The sequence below is a fragment of the Opisthocomus hoazin genome, chromosome 8, assembly GCF_030867145.1.
Source record: "Opisthocomus hoazin isolate bOpiHoa1 chromosome 8, bOpiHoa1.hap1, whole genome shotgun sequence".
NCBI lineage: Eukaryota > Metazoa > Chordata > Aves > Opisthocomiformes > Opisthocomidae > Opisthocomus > Opisthocomus hoazin.
Genome location: NC_134421.1, coordinates 10,718,759 through 10,731,408, shown reverse-complemented (window position 1 = coordinate 10,731,408; position 12,650 = coordinate 10,718,759). Strand labels below are relative to the sequence as shown.

The 12,650-nt window shown below is 39.1% G+C and overlaps 1 protein-coding gene across 2 annotated transcripts in view; it reads right to left on the bottom strand.

Annotated features, from left to right (window-relative positions):
* MYBPC1 (myosin binding protein C1) overlaps window positions 1-1,357 on the bottom strand; it is a 122,315-nt gene extending 120,958 nt beyond the window's left edge. For both annotated transcript variants that reach the window (XM_075428586.1, XM_009944307.2), the window contains exon 1: window positions 1,107-1,357. In XM_075428586.1, the coding sequence (XP_075284701.1) occupies window positions 1,107-1,212 (106 nt within the window). In that variant the 5' untranslated portion in view covers window positions 1,213-1,357. The remainder of the gene's footprint in view (window positions 1-1,106) is intronic.
* Between the last annotated feature and the right edge of the window lie 11,293 nt (window positions 1,358-12,650).

Here is a 12,650-nt window from a genome sequence, read left to right as displayed (position 1 = left end):
GACTGAGGCAGTTGGAATAAACTGCACACTGCAGGTGGTCAGAAGAACATTGTGGAGGGTCCATCTACTGCAAGTGGAAATGTGGGTGTAGCTGTGGGACATACTAAACACTGAGTTGCAAGTGTTGTAACACTTTCCTCCATTGGCCCTAACAATAGATACAGGCAAGAACACTGCAAGTAATTATATATAGTGGTCCTTCAGCATATGCAAACTACCAATGCAGCGAGCCAAAACTTTATTAACAACAGCTGAAGATATGGTCCAATTGGTCTTATTTACATTTCAGAATATAATAGATAATATGTAAATAAACTTCCTCGTATGAAAAGTATTCCACACAAAAGACAGTAGATATTTTCTTCTGGACTTAGACGATTTGTGATGTAGCCCCCTATTTTCCTTTCCTCCCATTTCTATTCGCAGTGTAAACACATAAAATATAGACTTTAAATTTTATAGTAATTTCATTGTCAAAACCTTGTCTGAACTGGAACAACTTACATCTTACCTGTATTTTAAGTTTTGCAAATTATAAAACTCTTGAAGGCAAGAAAAGCACTTTTCTATTAATTATCCAGACTCAAGCTATCGTTTCTGCACAAAAATATTTAAAATTTATGTTTTATTATAAAAAAAAACAGTTGTGGCAATTATTTTCACCTGTTGGATTCTTGGTCTTTTTTTTCTTTATTTTTTTTCTGCTGGAATTCATTGTTATACGAGTTTATTCACAGCATATTAGAAGGGCATTTTTCCTTTAAAACATTAAAACTGGAAAATGGCTGTTGCACTATGGTCATATATCCTCTAATTACAGGAAAGCTGAGCTCAACACACCTAGGCTGGTAGTGGGGGGCAGGTAGAGGGGACTGTCCACCAGCTTCCCTGTGCTGTGATATGGAAGATGCACGCCACACTGGGCACTGCTAATGGAGGGGCAGAAAACCTCCAAATATTCTTCCCCCTTTCCATCCTCCCAACATACACCTCTGCTGTCCATTAATCCACCTCTGGAAAATTACTTTCCCACCTATGTGCTTGAAGATGTCCTTTCCCATGAAAATACAGAGTGGTAAATGAAATGGAATAATGGTCTTTTTTACCTGGTGAATACTGCATTTCTCTGTCGGAGTGCTGCTGCAGTACTTCTAGTGCGTCTTCGAAAGCCTGGCCCAGTACATCTTGGTCAGGAAAACTCTGCAAGAACATTTTTCTGTCAGGAGCTAGAAAAGACCAGGCTGATTCTTTCAATATTGTCAGTCGGAAAATCCCAAATAAATACAGCGATTACATAGAATGTACATCCTCCGGGAATATGTATTTTGCAGGCACTGAGGCATTACCAGAATTGTTTACTATCATGAGAAAGTTCTCACTCCTTTGAGAAGCCTCTTTGAGGGACAACTCACACGGGTTACTTTACTCACTCGTGAAATGTTACAAGGTTCATTTCCTTAATTTGCAGCAGAGGTTTACATAAAGGGTGTGTATACATACTATAAAATACTCCAACTCTATTGGAGTATTTTATAGTATGTGATACAGAGATATGTATCCCTTGTGTAACATGATTTATGAAGCAAAGTTATCATTCAATAACACTGACATGACAAAAATTATTACACACAAGTTATGAAGTAGTTACCAGAGAAAATGCTATACTATGCCAGTATAGGAAACCAAGGGTGGATTTCCAGAAAACTGTTTGTCGTCATTTTAGAACAACTTGTTCTAAAAAGTTAAAAAAATTCCCCCAAATCTGAGTCTGCCTGAGAGTTTTCTGTAGCATATTTGAAGCGCTTAATAATGAAAGAGAATAAAGGCATCATAGACTTACCATTATTTAGATATCAAAACTTGAATCCTGTTTAAAATAGACAATATTTTAAAATTGTGTATTTCAAAATAAACAATAATTCTCCCAGTATAAATAAAATTAAATAACTCCACATTATTTCCTGTGATGGAATAAAATATATTAAATAATACAGATAAAAGTAATTTAGGATTAGAAAGTGGTATTTTAATGAAATTAAATAATTGCAATATTATATTTTGGGATTTTAAAATTCATACTATTTTTTGTTACTAAAGTTTCCAGTTTTAATAATACCGTAACTTTTAAATTACTATCCACGTCATTGTAAGCACATTTTTTAAAGACATTATGAAGTGAAAATGTGTTATTGCTGACAGTCAGTCTTAGCACAACTACTAATTTCCCAAAGAAAATACTGACCTGAACAAATGCAAGTGTTTAAGTCCTTTTGGTTTTCAGACATCATTGAAACAAATGTAGATTTATTCCACAACAAAGTTTAGCATATGACTGTATATGAATATACATAAACTCTCAGACTAATTGTGAGTTCCAGAAGCAAATCTGATTGTTTAATAAACAGTGAAAATACAAGATTTTCAGACAGTTTAACATGGAGTATACTTCATATACAACATTACTCATAAACAATTCCTTAGTACTTATTTTTTATTTGTTTACAGATTTATTTGTTGCAGATTATAATGATCAGGTTTTGTTGCCTTGCAGCTTTTTTTCCTGGTCTCATTTACATTATTATTTCAAAATTGTGAAAATAATAATAGTAATACGATAATAATAATGTATTCATCAGTATTTTACTCATTAAAGGTTTGATTATAATCTATTGAAGATACTGGAAATTTTTTCAGTGATTTCAGCAGGTGCAAAATTGGTGTCTGTGTGATGTTTTAAAATGCAAAGAAGAGACAAGATACATAAATATTAATATAAATGAGAAAGAATTTTATCAAGACTCACCATGAATGACCTGCTCTAGTAATTATGCCTCAGATAAGTATGTTATAAAGGACTGTCAAAATTTGTAAATGTCTTTTTAAATCTTGATGACCAAGCATATATGGTGAAACCCTGGTGATTCAGTAAATCGATCTCACTGAAGTCAATGGGATTTTTCTCTTTGTCTTCAGTGTAGCAAGTATTTCGATAGACTGATCTATCTTTATTCTAAAACCAGAATGGGCCACATTAATCCTTTAGCTGCAATGGTCACCACAGATTCTTGGAGTATAGAGCTGTAGAAATTAAAGACATGAATCTCTGTTTTAAAGATCCTCACATAGTGTTCCACTAATTTTAAGCAAGTCATTTTCCTTAAATCGCTTTCATCTAACTCAGACTCCACGCTGATACTTGGTAATCTTGACGCAACATCTACAGTCACTGTTGATGCCTTTCAAAGCCTAAAAAGGTACACGCATCGACAAGGTACTGTTGAACGGTCATATGATTTACACAGCTGAATTCATAACAAGAATGAAAAAGTCACACCTTAAGTAAGTTTAAAAAAAAGTCCGAACACTTACCTAGAATTTCAGCTCCACATGCAACACAAGAATCTGTCTGGTTTCATAAATAAATGAAAGACTGAGTTCCCCCAGCACTGGGCTGGCAAAGGGGCTGCATTAAATAGCTGATTTTAGGGAAGTGTTTTGGCTAGGGATTTTTTTGAGAGTAAAGGTATAGTGAACACTGCTAGCATCGCCCTTCATTCTGCACAAAAGAAGGGTGATTTGTACTGATATAAAATAAAATTAAATGTTTTAAGCATGTCCAAGACATGCAGATTGTAGGCATTAGGAGAGATTCCTTTTGGCTATGGCACATCTGAAAAAATCTGTCAGCAGTATGTATGTCTAGGGCAAAAACCTACATTCCTCATCTGTCCCATATAGACTGCAGTGGAGCTTGAGGTCTCATCTGAGCCTCCTGCTTAGCTCAGTGTAAGAAGCAGAGCAAACTAGACCCCAAAAGAAGAGTCTGAGGGAATTTCAGAACTCTGCTTCAAAGCTCGTGTTTGTAGCCCAGGCCCAGCCCTAAAGGTTTTACTCAAGCATTCAGTACAGATTCAGACAAGCTGTAGTTGCTGATTTGCCACATGCCTTCTGAGTAGCTAAAAGCCATGATGTTGTGACCTACAGGATGAGAACTCCATGTTTTTCAGCACAAAATTTACACAATCTATCCTGTGCTGTAGCTCTTTGCAGCCAAGTCTTTCTGAGGCACATTTTACAAAATTTCCCCAGCATATGCCACGAAACTGTTGTAAACTAGCAATTAACTCCTACAATATTTATCTACACACCCTCAACTGATAACAATAGTCAAGAATCAGCCTGGCTATGAATGCTGAGTGGAAGCAATTTGAAGCCGATGTTAGCATCAATGATCATCTGCTGGGTTCAGATGCAAGCTGCCTTTTCAAAATTTGCACCACAGCGTCTCAGAATACCTCTCTTTTTTTGTGAAATACATTAATACATGTATGTGGTTTTCTGAACTACAAGTTCCATTTGGTAGCACTTCTCTGGTGTGACTTGGGCTTGTAAAGGCAGATTAACCAGCAACTGTGCTCTTAAAACATAAAAATGTGATTCGGCAGTGGATTTCAGGCCAAAGTAAGACTACACAGTTCAATTCCTTTCACATACAGTTGACTTTACTTTGCAACACGGAAAAGCATAGATTTCATGGTTCAGTTCTTTCCTGAAGTAGAAGGATGTATCAGATTTAAAATTAAGAATGAGCTTCAAGATCCCTCCTGGGTTCCTTCCCAATAGACTCTGTGCTAATAAGCCATCTGCTGATGCAATCTGACCTGTCCACTCTTACATCTGTACCTGAAGCTGGGCCGTTACTGTTCTGCCCTCCTGTGCTCCCCACTTATCCTGGCCATGAAACCACAGGGGTGGCCCCTGAGGAGGAGGTTAGGGCTGTCCCGTGCTGGTCACAGCCAATTCCAGTTGGCTCTGCAACAGACCCACCACGTGCCAAAGCAGAGCCCATCAGCCACACGTGCGGTGCCTAGGTGAAAACATACTGAGGAAAGGGCAGAAAATGCCAAAGGTGAGGAGACAAACCTGGGAGGGGACAAGAAGGAACACGGCAATGAAGGGACAAGGAGAGAAACAAGGGAATGAAGGGACAACAAGGTGAGAGGAGTTGGAGATGTTCCATGACTGAGCAGGCACACCCCCAAAGGGACCATGGCCTACAGAGGGCCCAGGCTGGAGCAGAGGAAATGGGTAAGAAGGAAGCAGCAGTGGAAGAAAAAGGTGAGAAACAAAGGGAGGCAGGGAGAAACCGCTACGCCCTGACCCCAGTCCCCTGTGCCACCCATCGCCTCGCTGAACGGACTGAGTGTAACCTGGGGAGATAAGAGGGGAGGAGATGTGTCTGAAGTGCAGCTAAGCCTGGGAAAGGGGAAGGAAAGACATTCTAATGTTTGTCTTCTTCACTTTCCAATACCCAAATCAGCAACTAGATATATTATGGCAATAAATTAAGTTAAATTCCCAAAGTACGTGAGCAGCTGTGTGGGTGTGTGGCTACTGGCCTGGGCCAACACACCCCAGTAGTAAAAAAGAGTGAAGGTTGAGAGATTAAAGGTAATGGTTTTAACACCATTAAAATGATCAGTCTTCCTAAATCAAACTGCTCGATGAGAATATTCTCATTTCAAAGAAGAGGCTACACCATAAGGCACGTCAGCAAGAGGTTTGTTTTCAGGGGAAATGGGAAGGTGCCATATGTAGCACAAATGCACAACATAGAAACAAGTGTAAACGCTGTCTCACATGGTAGGTTTAAATTCTGTTACTCATTGGTACATTGCATCTTTGGCCCATCACAAGCTCAGAGCGAGGGCTCAGTGCCTCCCTGGGAGTCTGTAAGAATTTGGAAGCGGCAAAGGTACAGCTCAGGACTGAGTATCAGTTGACACTGACTGCTCACTCCTCAACAAATCACAAGCAGCATGTTGGCCTCCACCAAGGAATGCTATTACAGAAGAAAGCCTGCCTTGATTTTTACATTGCATGACAAGATGGATTCCAGATACAAGCCTGACAAAGAGAACCTACTATTCACACTTTAATGCCTCAAACAATTGAGGTACCTGATATCAAAATTTGAATATCAGTTAGAAACCACAGCATCAAGCTCTTCTCCTTCCTGCATGTTTTAAAAATAAACTTCCAACAACAGAATGATTGTTTAAGTTTCAGAACTTTCTTTCATCCTTGCTTTGCACTCAAATCTAGTTCATAGCAATGATAGAGAAGAAGCATTTTCACCTGTCTTTGAATAAAAGACAGAACTAAATAATGTATTACAGCCCTTGTCAGAGGGCTCCAGAAAGCATAAAGACTCTCGCATGAGGCATTGTTTAGAATGAAAAAGTCTCTCCCTTCCTAATGGAATGTAAAACTTGAAATGGCAAGTTTTCTTACCAGGTATTTGTAGCTTTCTCAGATTTTTTTTGAATGCCAGGCAATTTGTAACTGCCCAGACAACACAGCTAGACCACTCACAATAGAAGGCACTTCACAGACAAAAAGAAAAAAAACTGGCTGTAGAAAGGACTCTGTTCCAGGGAGGCATTTGCTCATACAGAACAGACTGACTACCAACCCAGCAGTCTCTAGAAACTGGTGGACTTGACAGCCACAGACAGCTTCTGTGCTTAGATACTTGTTCTGGCCCTTGGCAGACCCCTTTGCCACCCCTCTTCTGGCCACGCAGCTCTGTAATAATCTCTGTCACGAATCCTCATGACTGTAAGTTCACAATAATTACACAACCACAGATGCTGTCTCCCTGAAAGTGGAAGGGTTGAGAGATTACATGCCTGGGCTCACCTCCTGAGTCTAACCAGCAAACTTGCAAATCTCTGCCATTTTGCTGCTTCTGGTCCACTCCATCCAAGGTCCAAAAGAAACCGAGAAGTTTCTGGCAGCAGATATGCAGCCTCTTCTCTACACCGCAAGAACGGGGATCAATATATGGAGAGCTCTCTTCTTTTACATGTAGAATGCAGTGATAATGCAGGCGTGAGTGTTTCGCAGTGAATCAGTCTGCAATCTGAACGTTAAATTACTGGGCTCAGAAAACGCCTGAATTCACATTCCCAGCCCTGAAATACAATGAAAACTCTCCTTAAAAAAACCCAAAACACCAAACAAACACAAAAAGGAAATAAATGCTGCTTAGTACCAGACTAAGTACTATTGTTTACCATGATTTTGGTCAGATAATTTAGTGTAGAATACATACAGAAAGAAAACTGAAAGGGAACATATAAACCAAAACCACAAATATGGCTTCATATCATATAAGCAAATCAGATGATGAAACTGGGCCTAACAATACCATTTGGGCTGGGAGACTTTAGTCTATGCATTTCACCAAACGCGATTGTTTATCCAGATACCAGAAGATGAGGATATATCATAAGTTCAGACTCTTCACTTGCCTTACAATCATTCTACAAATGGTAAACTCTCTGCAATGAAAAATATAGACTTTTATTTTAATTGGTGGAGTTATAGTATCATTTTCTTAGCTGGCAGAAATTGGTATAGAGCCACCAAAGCCAAAGGATCACGGATGATTCGTACAAAGAGAGGTTCTGGCTCATAGTTGACACAAGTATTATTTTCAGTACAGTAACGGGAAACTTGCTGTGCCAGCACTAGTGCTGCATATTCTTCCCTGACTTCCTGATTTGTTTTAATACTTTGGCTACCTTATAAAGCATTACAGTTGGTTAAACAGAAAGAGTGGAATGTTTGCATTTTAATCCTTGCAAGAGCTCTTCATAGTTACTTACAGGGCAAGATTCTTTTTTAAAGAGCTTTGTCCATCCATTATCTCCAAGTACATCTTATGTATGAAGCTTTTTCTTTTCCTAAGGAAGAAAAAAGGTATTGAAAATATTTTACGAATTGAATTTTAAGCCTAAAATGAGCGATTACCTCAATCACACTAATCTCCTTACCTTTGAATATGAAAGCTTTGCATATCACATTGGGATTCCCATCTCAGAATAATGTTTTTAGTTTTAATGTTGCTTCAAAATATTTTGCTTTTAAAATGCTTTAATCCTTTTAGAGTAAATAATTTTCTGGACTTTATAGGTTCAAAGAAAAAATGCCTTGCTATTTGTTAAGAAGAAGCTCTCTACTTTTAGACTATTTCAGAATTACATATGATTACCTTAAAGGGTATAAATGGAACCACTGATATGTTTTAATCTTAATGTTTTTCTGCTTTAAGAACTTATGATCCAATCTTAAAACTTGGCTAATTTTACATCCGTAACATATTCCACTTAGAACCATCAAACAATTACAGTCGTAAAATTAGGTATTTGGATAAATCATTGGAGGGGTTTGGTCTAAATATTTAATTACATCTTCTGGGGCCTAAAACCAGCTGCAGCACGAAGGCTGAAGCTGCATGAGTGGGCAGATCAGCTCTTCAATGGAAAACCCACATCTAAAGCCCCCACTTCACAACTCGACCCAATATATTGGTCCAGTTGTCCGTGTCAGCAGGGCTTCTCAGGAAGCTTCTTCTTTGGCTCCATATAACCAAAGGAAGTGACTTTCTGCTGGGAAGCCCCATGAAGATAAAAAAACAGAAACCACAACAGAAGCACAGGGAACTAATAACAAAAAGTGCATTGGGAAAAAAACCCGAACCCTAACTAGAAGAAGATTTTAAAGTGAAATATGAAATAACTACTTTGATTAACATCCAGGTATACTGAGTACTCCCTTAACTACTCCCTGATTACAAGTCAATAATACTTCAGGGGAAAACTGTCAGAGCAAGATAGAAATAATAATATGAGAGTATTTAATAAAAATAGCAATGGATAAAGGAAAGACTGTCATTACGAGGCGAGCCTGATAAAGGGTAAAAATGGAAGTCTTTTACTTAAAGAGAAAGCATCTAGAAAGAAGAACACAGTATTTTAATAGCCCTTAATGGTGAAACTGCGGAAGCCAGATAAGAACTAATCATTTTCCGAGTAACTGAGCTATTCGTGGAAGAAACATGCCCTCAGATTCAAGGGGCACTTAGATCATTTGGGATTAATTCAATACCCCATTTCAATCCCATTTCCCCTAAATAATAAAGCTGAGATTTGACAGATCTTAAGACCAGGTGACAAAGCCTTTTGAACTCCAAAGAATGGAAGGAAGCCATTGTGTCTATTTTGGAAAAGCTGAAGAGAGGCACGCAATAGCTACTCTAGCATCTGCAACCATATTACAACTTAGAAACCGGGCCTTTCCACTGCATAGACTTATAGCCAGGTCAATGAAAAGCAGACTTTACAATTTAGGTACTGAAATACCTATGCTTTAGGTGTCTCCAGAATGCAATATATTACTCTCCTCTGAAGCTCTTGGAGGCAGTTTTGTGTCTCAAAATTCATCGGCAGCCGCAGCACCATGCAGGAAGTAAAAGCACTTTATCTACCTAGTAAGAAACAAGGTGTCTGCAGTCCCAGTTCCTTCTTTTCTTTTAAAGCCCCCCTGGGGAGTCGGGCAGTGGTGTGCATGCTACCTGAATGATCGCCGCGCTGCCCCGGATGGCAGTGATGTGGTTTAAGCTGCCTCCTTGGTTTCAGGACTGTAACCTCACATTCCCCACCATTCAGGAGAAGGACCTGAACAGCAGACCTGTTTGTTAAATGCAGGCTATGGCACTTCTTCACCTTGAAGCTGTGCCTCAGTAGGATGTCTACATTTGAATCTCTGTTAATCACTGAAAAAGCTGTTTCCAAATCTCTGATTTCCATAGCGAGTGTTCATGCCACTGAACCGCAACACTAGAAAGAGGCGGCTCTTACCCACATTTTAAAACACAGCGTCTGAAATGACATTAGGTGAAAGTTCTGTTTGTTAATGTTGTGAATGATCGAGAAACAGATGCCAGCTCGGACAATGCAGAGGACCCCAGACAGGAAAATATGCGGAGCATCTGGATCCTGGGCAGCATCAGTCAGACTGGGCCATTTCTAGATCCGTGTAAAAGCATCATTGATTCTTCATCCTGGAAAAAAATAGAGAGGCGATGGCAGAAATCTGTAAAATCAGTATTAACTAAGAGAATAAGAATAAAGATCTATCACAGTTCTAATACAGTCCTTGTATTGGAAGGGACAGTAAAGGACACCACAGGAGGTAAGCACACAACCAGCAAAGTACTTCACACAACAGATTGTGAATTTTAACCTGAAGAAGAGAAGGCTGAGAGGGGACCTTGTAAATGCTTATAAATATCTCAAGGGTGGGTGTCAGGAGGATGGGGCCAGACTCTTTTCAGTGGTGCCCAGCGACAGGACAAAGGGCAATGGGCACAAACTGAAGCACAGGAAGTTCCATCTGAACAGGAGGAAGAACTTCTTCACTCTGAGGGTGATGGAGCACTGGAACAGGTTGCCCAGGGAGGTTGTGGAGTCTCCTTCTCTGGAGATATTCAAGACCCACCTGGACAAGGTCCTGTGCAGCCTGCTGTAGGTGACCCAGCTTCAGCAGGGGGGTTGGACTAGATGACCCACAAAGATCCCTTCCAACCCCTAATATTCTGTGATTCTGTGATTTACAGAAGATGTCAGTTCTCTACAACATGTTGCAGAAACCAAGAGATAATACCTTCTCAAAAAGAAATTGGAGGAAAATCTACTCGGGGCTACTAAATATGGAGATATTCTTGAATTTCTTAAGCTACAAATCTTTGGGGAAAGCCAGGATGTCTGCACATGGTGATCCTTTAGGTGTTTTTGTGTTATGTTCGGATCTCTAATCATCTAGAAAACTTAAAAGGTAACTGAAGAGGTGTTGATGAAATTAAATGCTTACAGAGTTAGTCAACTGCAGAACTGTGCTTTCTAGCTCAGTTTGTGTATGAGTGCAAAACCATTTCCTGATGATAGCACTTCCAGGTACAGTCTAGAAAAACACCTGAGGGGGTGACTACTTGAGAAAAGCAAATATTCTCAGAATATATACATATGCCTTCTACGGAAAATGATAAAAGCATGTAATAGTATGGCTGCTGGCTGCAGTGCTAGATTTTGGAATTGCCGGTGGGACTAATTTTGCATTTCAGAAAACAAAGTATGTAAGAAATGCAAAATGCTTTCCACTTTAGCTGTGAGCTGTGGGAAGGCAGCATTGAAGAACAAGGTTTAAGAAGACAAGAATGGCTGAGATGATGACTCTGACCAAAAGCCCATCCAGCTCAGTATCTCGTCTCTGATTGTTGCTCATACCAGCCGCCTAAGGAAGCACTTAAGAACAGCAGAAGCATGGAGACCTAGTTTCCAGCGATCAGTTGTACACATACCTCCTTTTGGCTAACATATTTGCTTCCATGAACTTCTTATTCTAACATTTATATGAAAAAAAGAAGAATAATCACTGATAGCTATTATCGACTCTCAGAATAGGGTGACTTTAAAGGACCTGCACCAACGTTTTGGGTACAACGATGATAGGTATCATAAAATAGATGTAATTGAAAAAAAAATCGACAGAGATTTAAAGAAGAAGGAAAAGAAGATCTTAGAAACTCTGTAGCAGATTAAAAAAAAAAATTAAAAGACCCATAGCCGACATATAGAGGCAAACAGTATAAATCCTAACATTTTTAAGACAAGATACATACCAGGTTCAGGCAGACAGACCATTTCTTGAAGGACCACGTCTGAAGCTGTTGAACAAGAAGAAATATCGACATCTATTATTAAGTAGGCCCTAAATTATCTTTAAATCCTCTGTGAATTACCAGCAATGGAAATACATGCCTGTAACAAAAAGCGGTGGAAGAAAATCATGGGGCCGGCCTGGGTTTCCTAAGTCTGTTGAGCTAGAGAATAGAAATAACGAGTGCAGTATTGATGAAAACACCAAACTTGTACATTATAAGAATACAAGGTGCTTTTTTAATGATAAAAATACAAGCTGACCTTTACCTTAAACGAAATATAACACTCTACAGGAGGCTAGTATAAGGCCTATGAAATGCATGTATTTCATTTATGACTTCAAAATAGGCAGAAATAGTATGAGACACTATAAAAGAAATGGATTTCCACTTAAAATCAGAGGAAAAATTTTCTAACACAATATGAGTTTTCTGCATCACCTTTCACGGGAAATGTGCGATTTCCTCAGAAGACCAAGAACTAGAAAAGCAAACTATATGTTGGCATTAACCTCCTGAAAACTCAAAAGAGAAAACAGTTTGGGATTTCAATCAAAAGATGAATGTTCCATAGGGATTTTCCTCCAGCTATATCTGCTGCAGGTACTTTTGTTTTAAATAATTATAAATAGGGTATCGTGACAGGCTGGTCCAAATTCCACAATGTGCAACAGGAAAGCTAACTGCCCTTCCCAGGCAGGTGCATTGCAAAGTGAATATGCTCCTACTTTTTCCGTGAAGGCAAAATGTGTGATCACATTTTGACATCATTCCCACGCAAGTTATTACCGTACTGCATGACTGGTCCCACAAAGTTAAGAAAATGTTTAAGCGTGCGACCACCAAAAGCACAGCAGTTCGAGCCTCTGACAAAAATGTCCATTTTCAGGGACAGACATCCACATTAAGTCCCACCAGGGAGCTGGACAGAAATTTCTTACACAGGGCTGAGATAGAAAAAGTACAGTAGTGAAAGCTTGAAAACAGGTCATCTGAAAGAAGGAAGCTGTATGGTTGGGAGGAAGATAGTAATAAATGTTTGTGAGAGGTAACCAGATGATCTAGTTGAGTTGGAGACATGAAA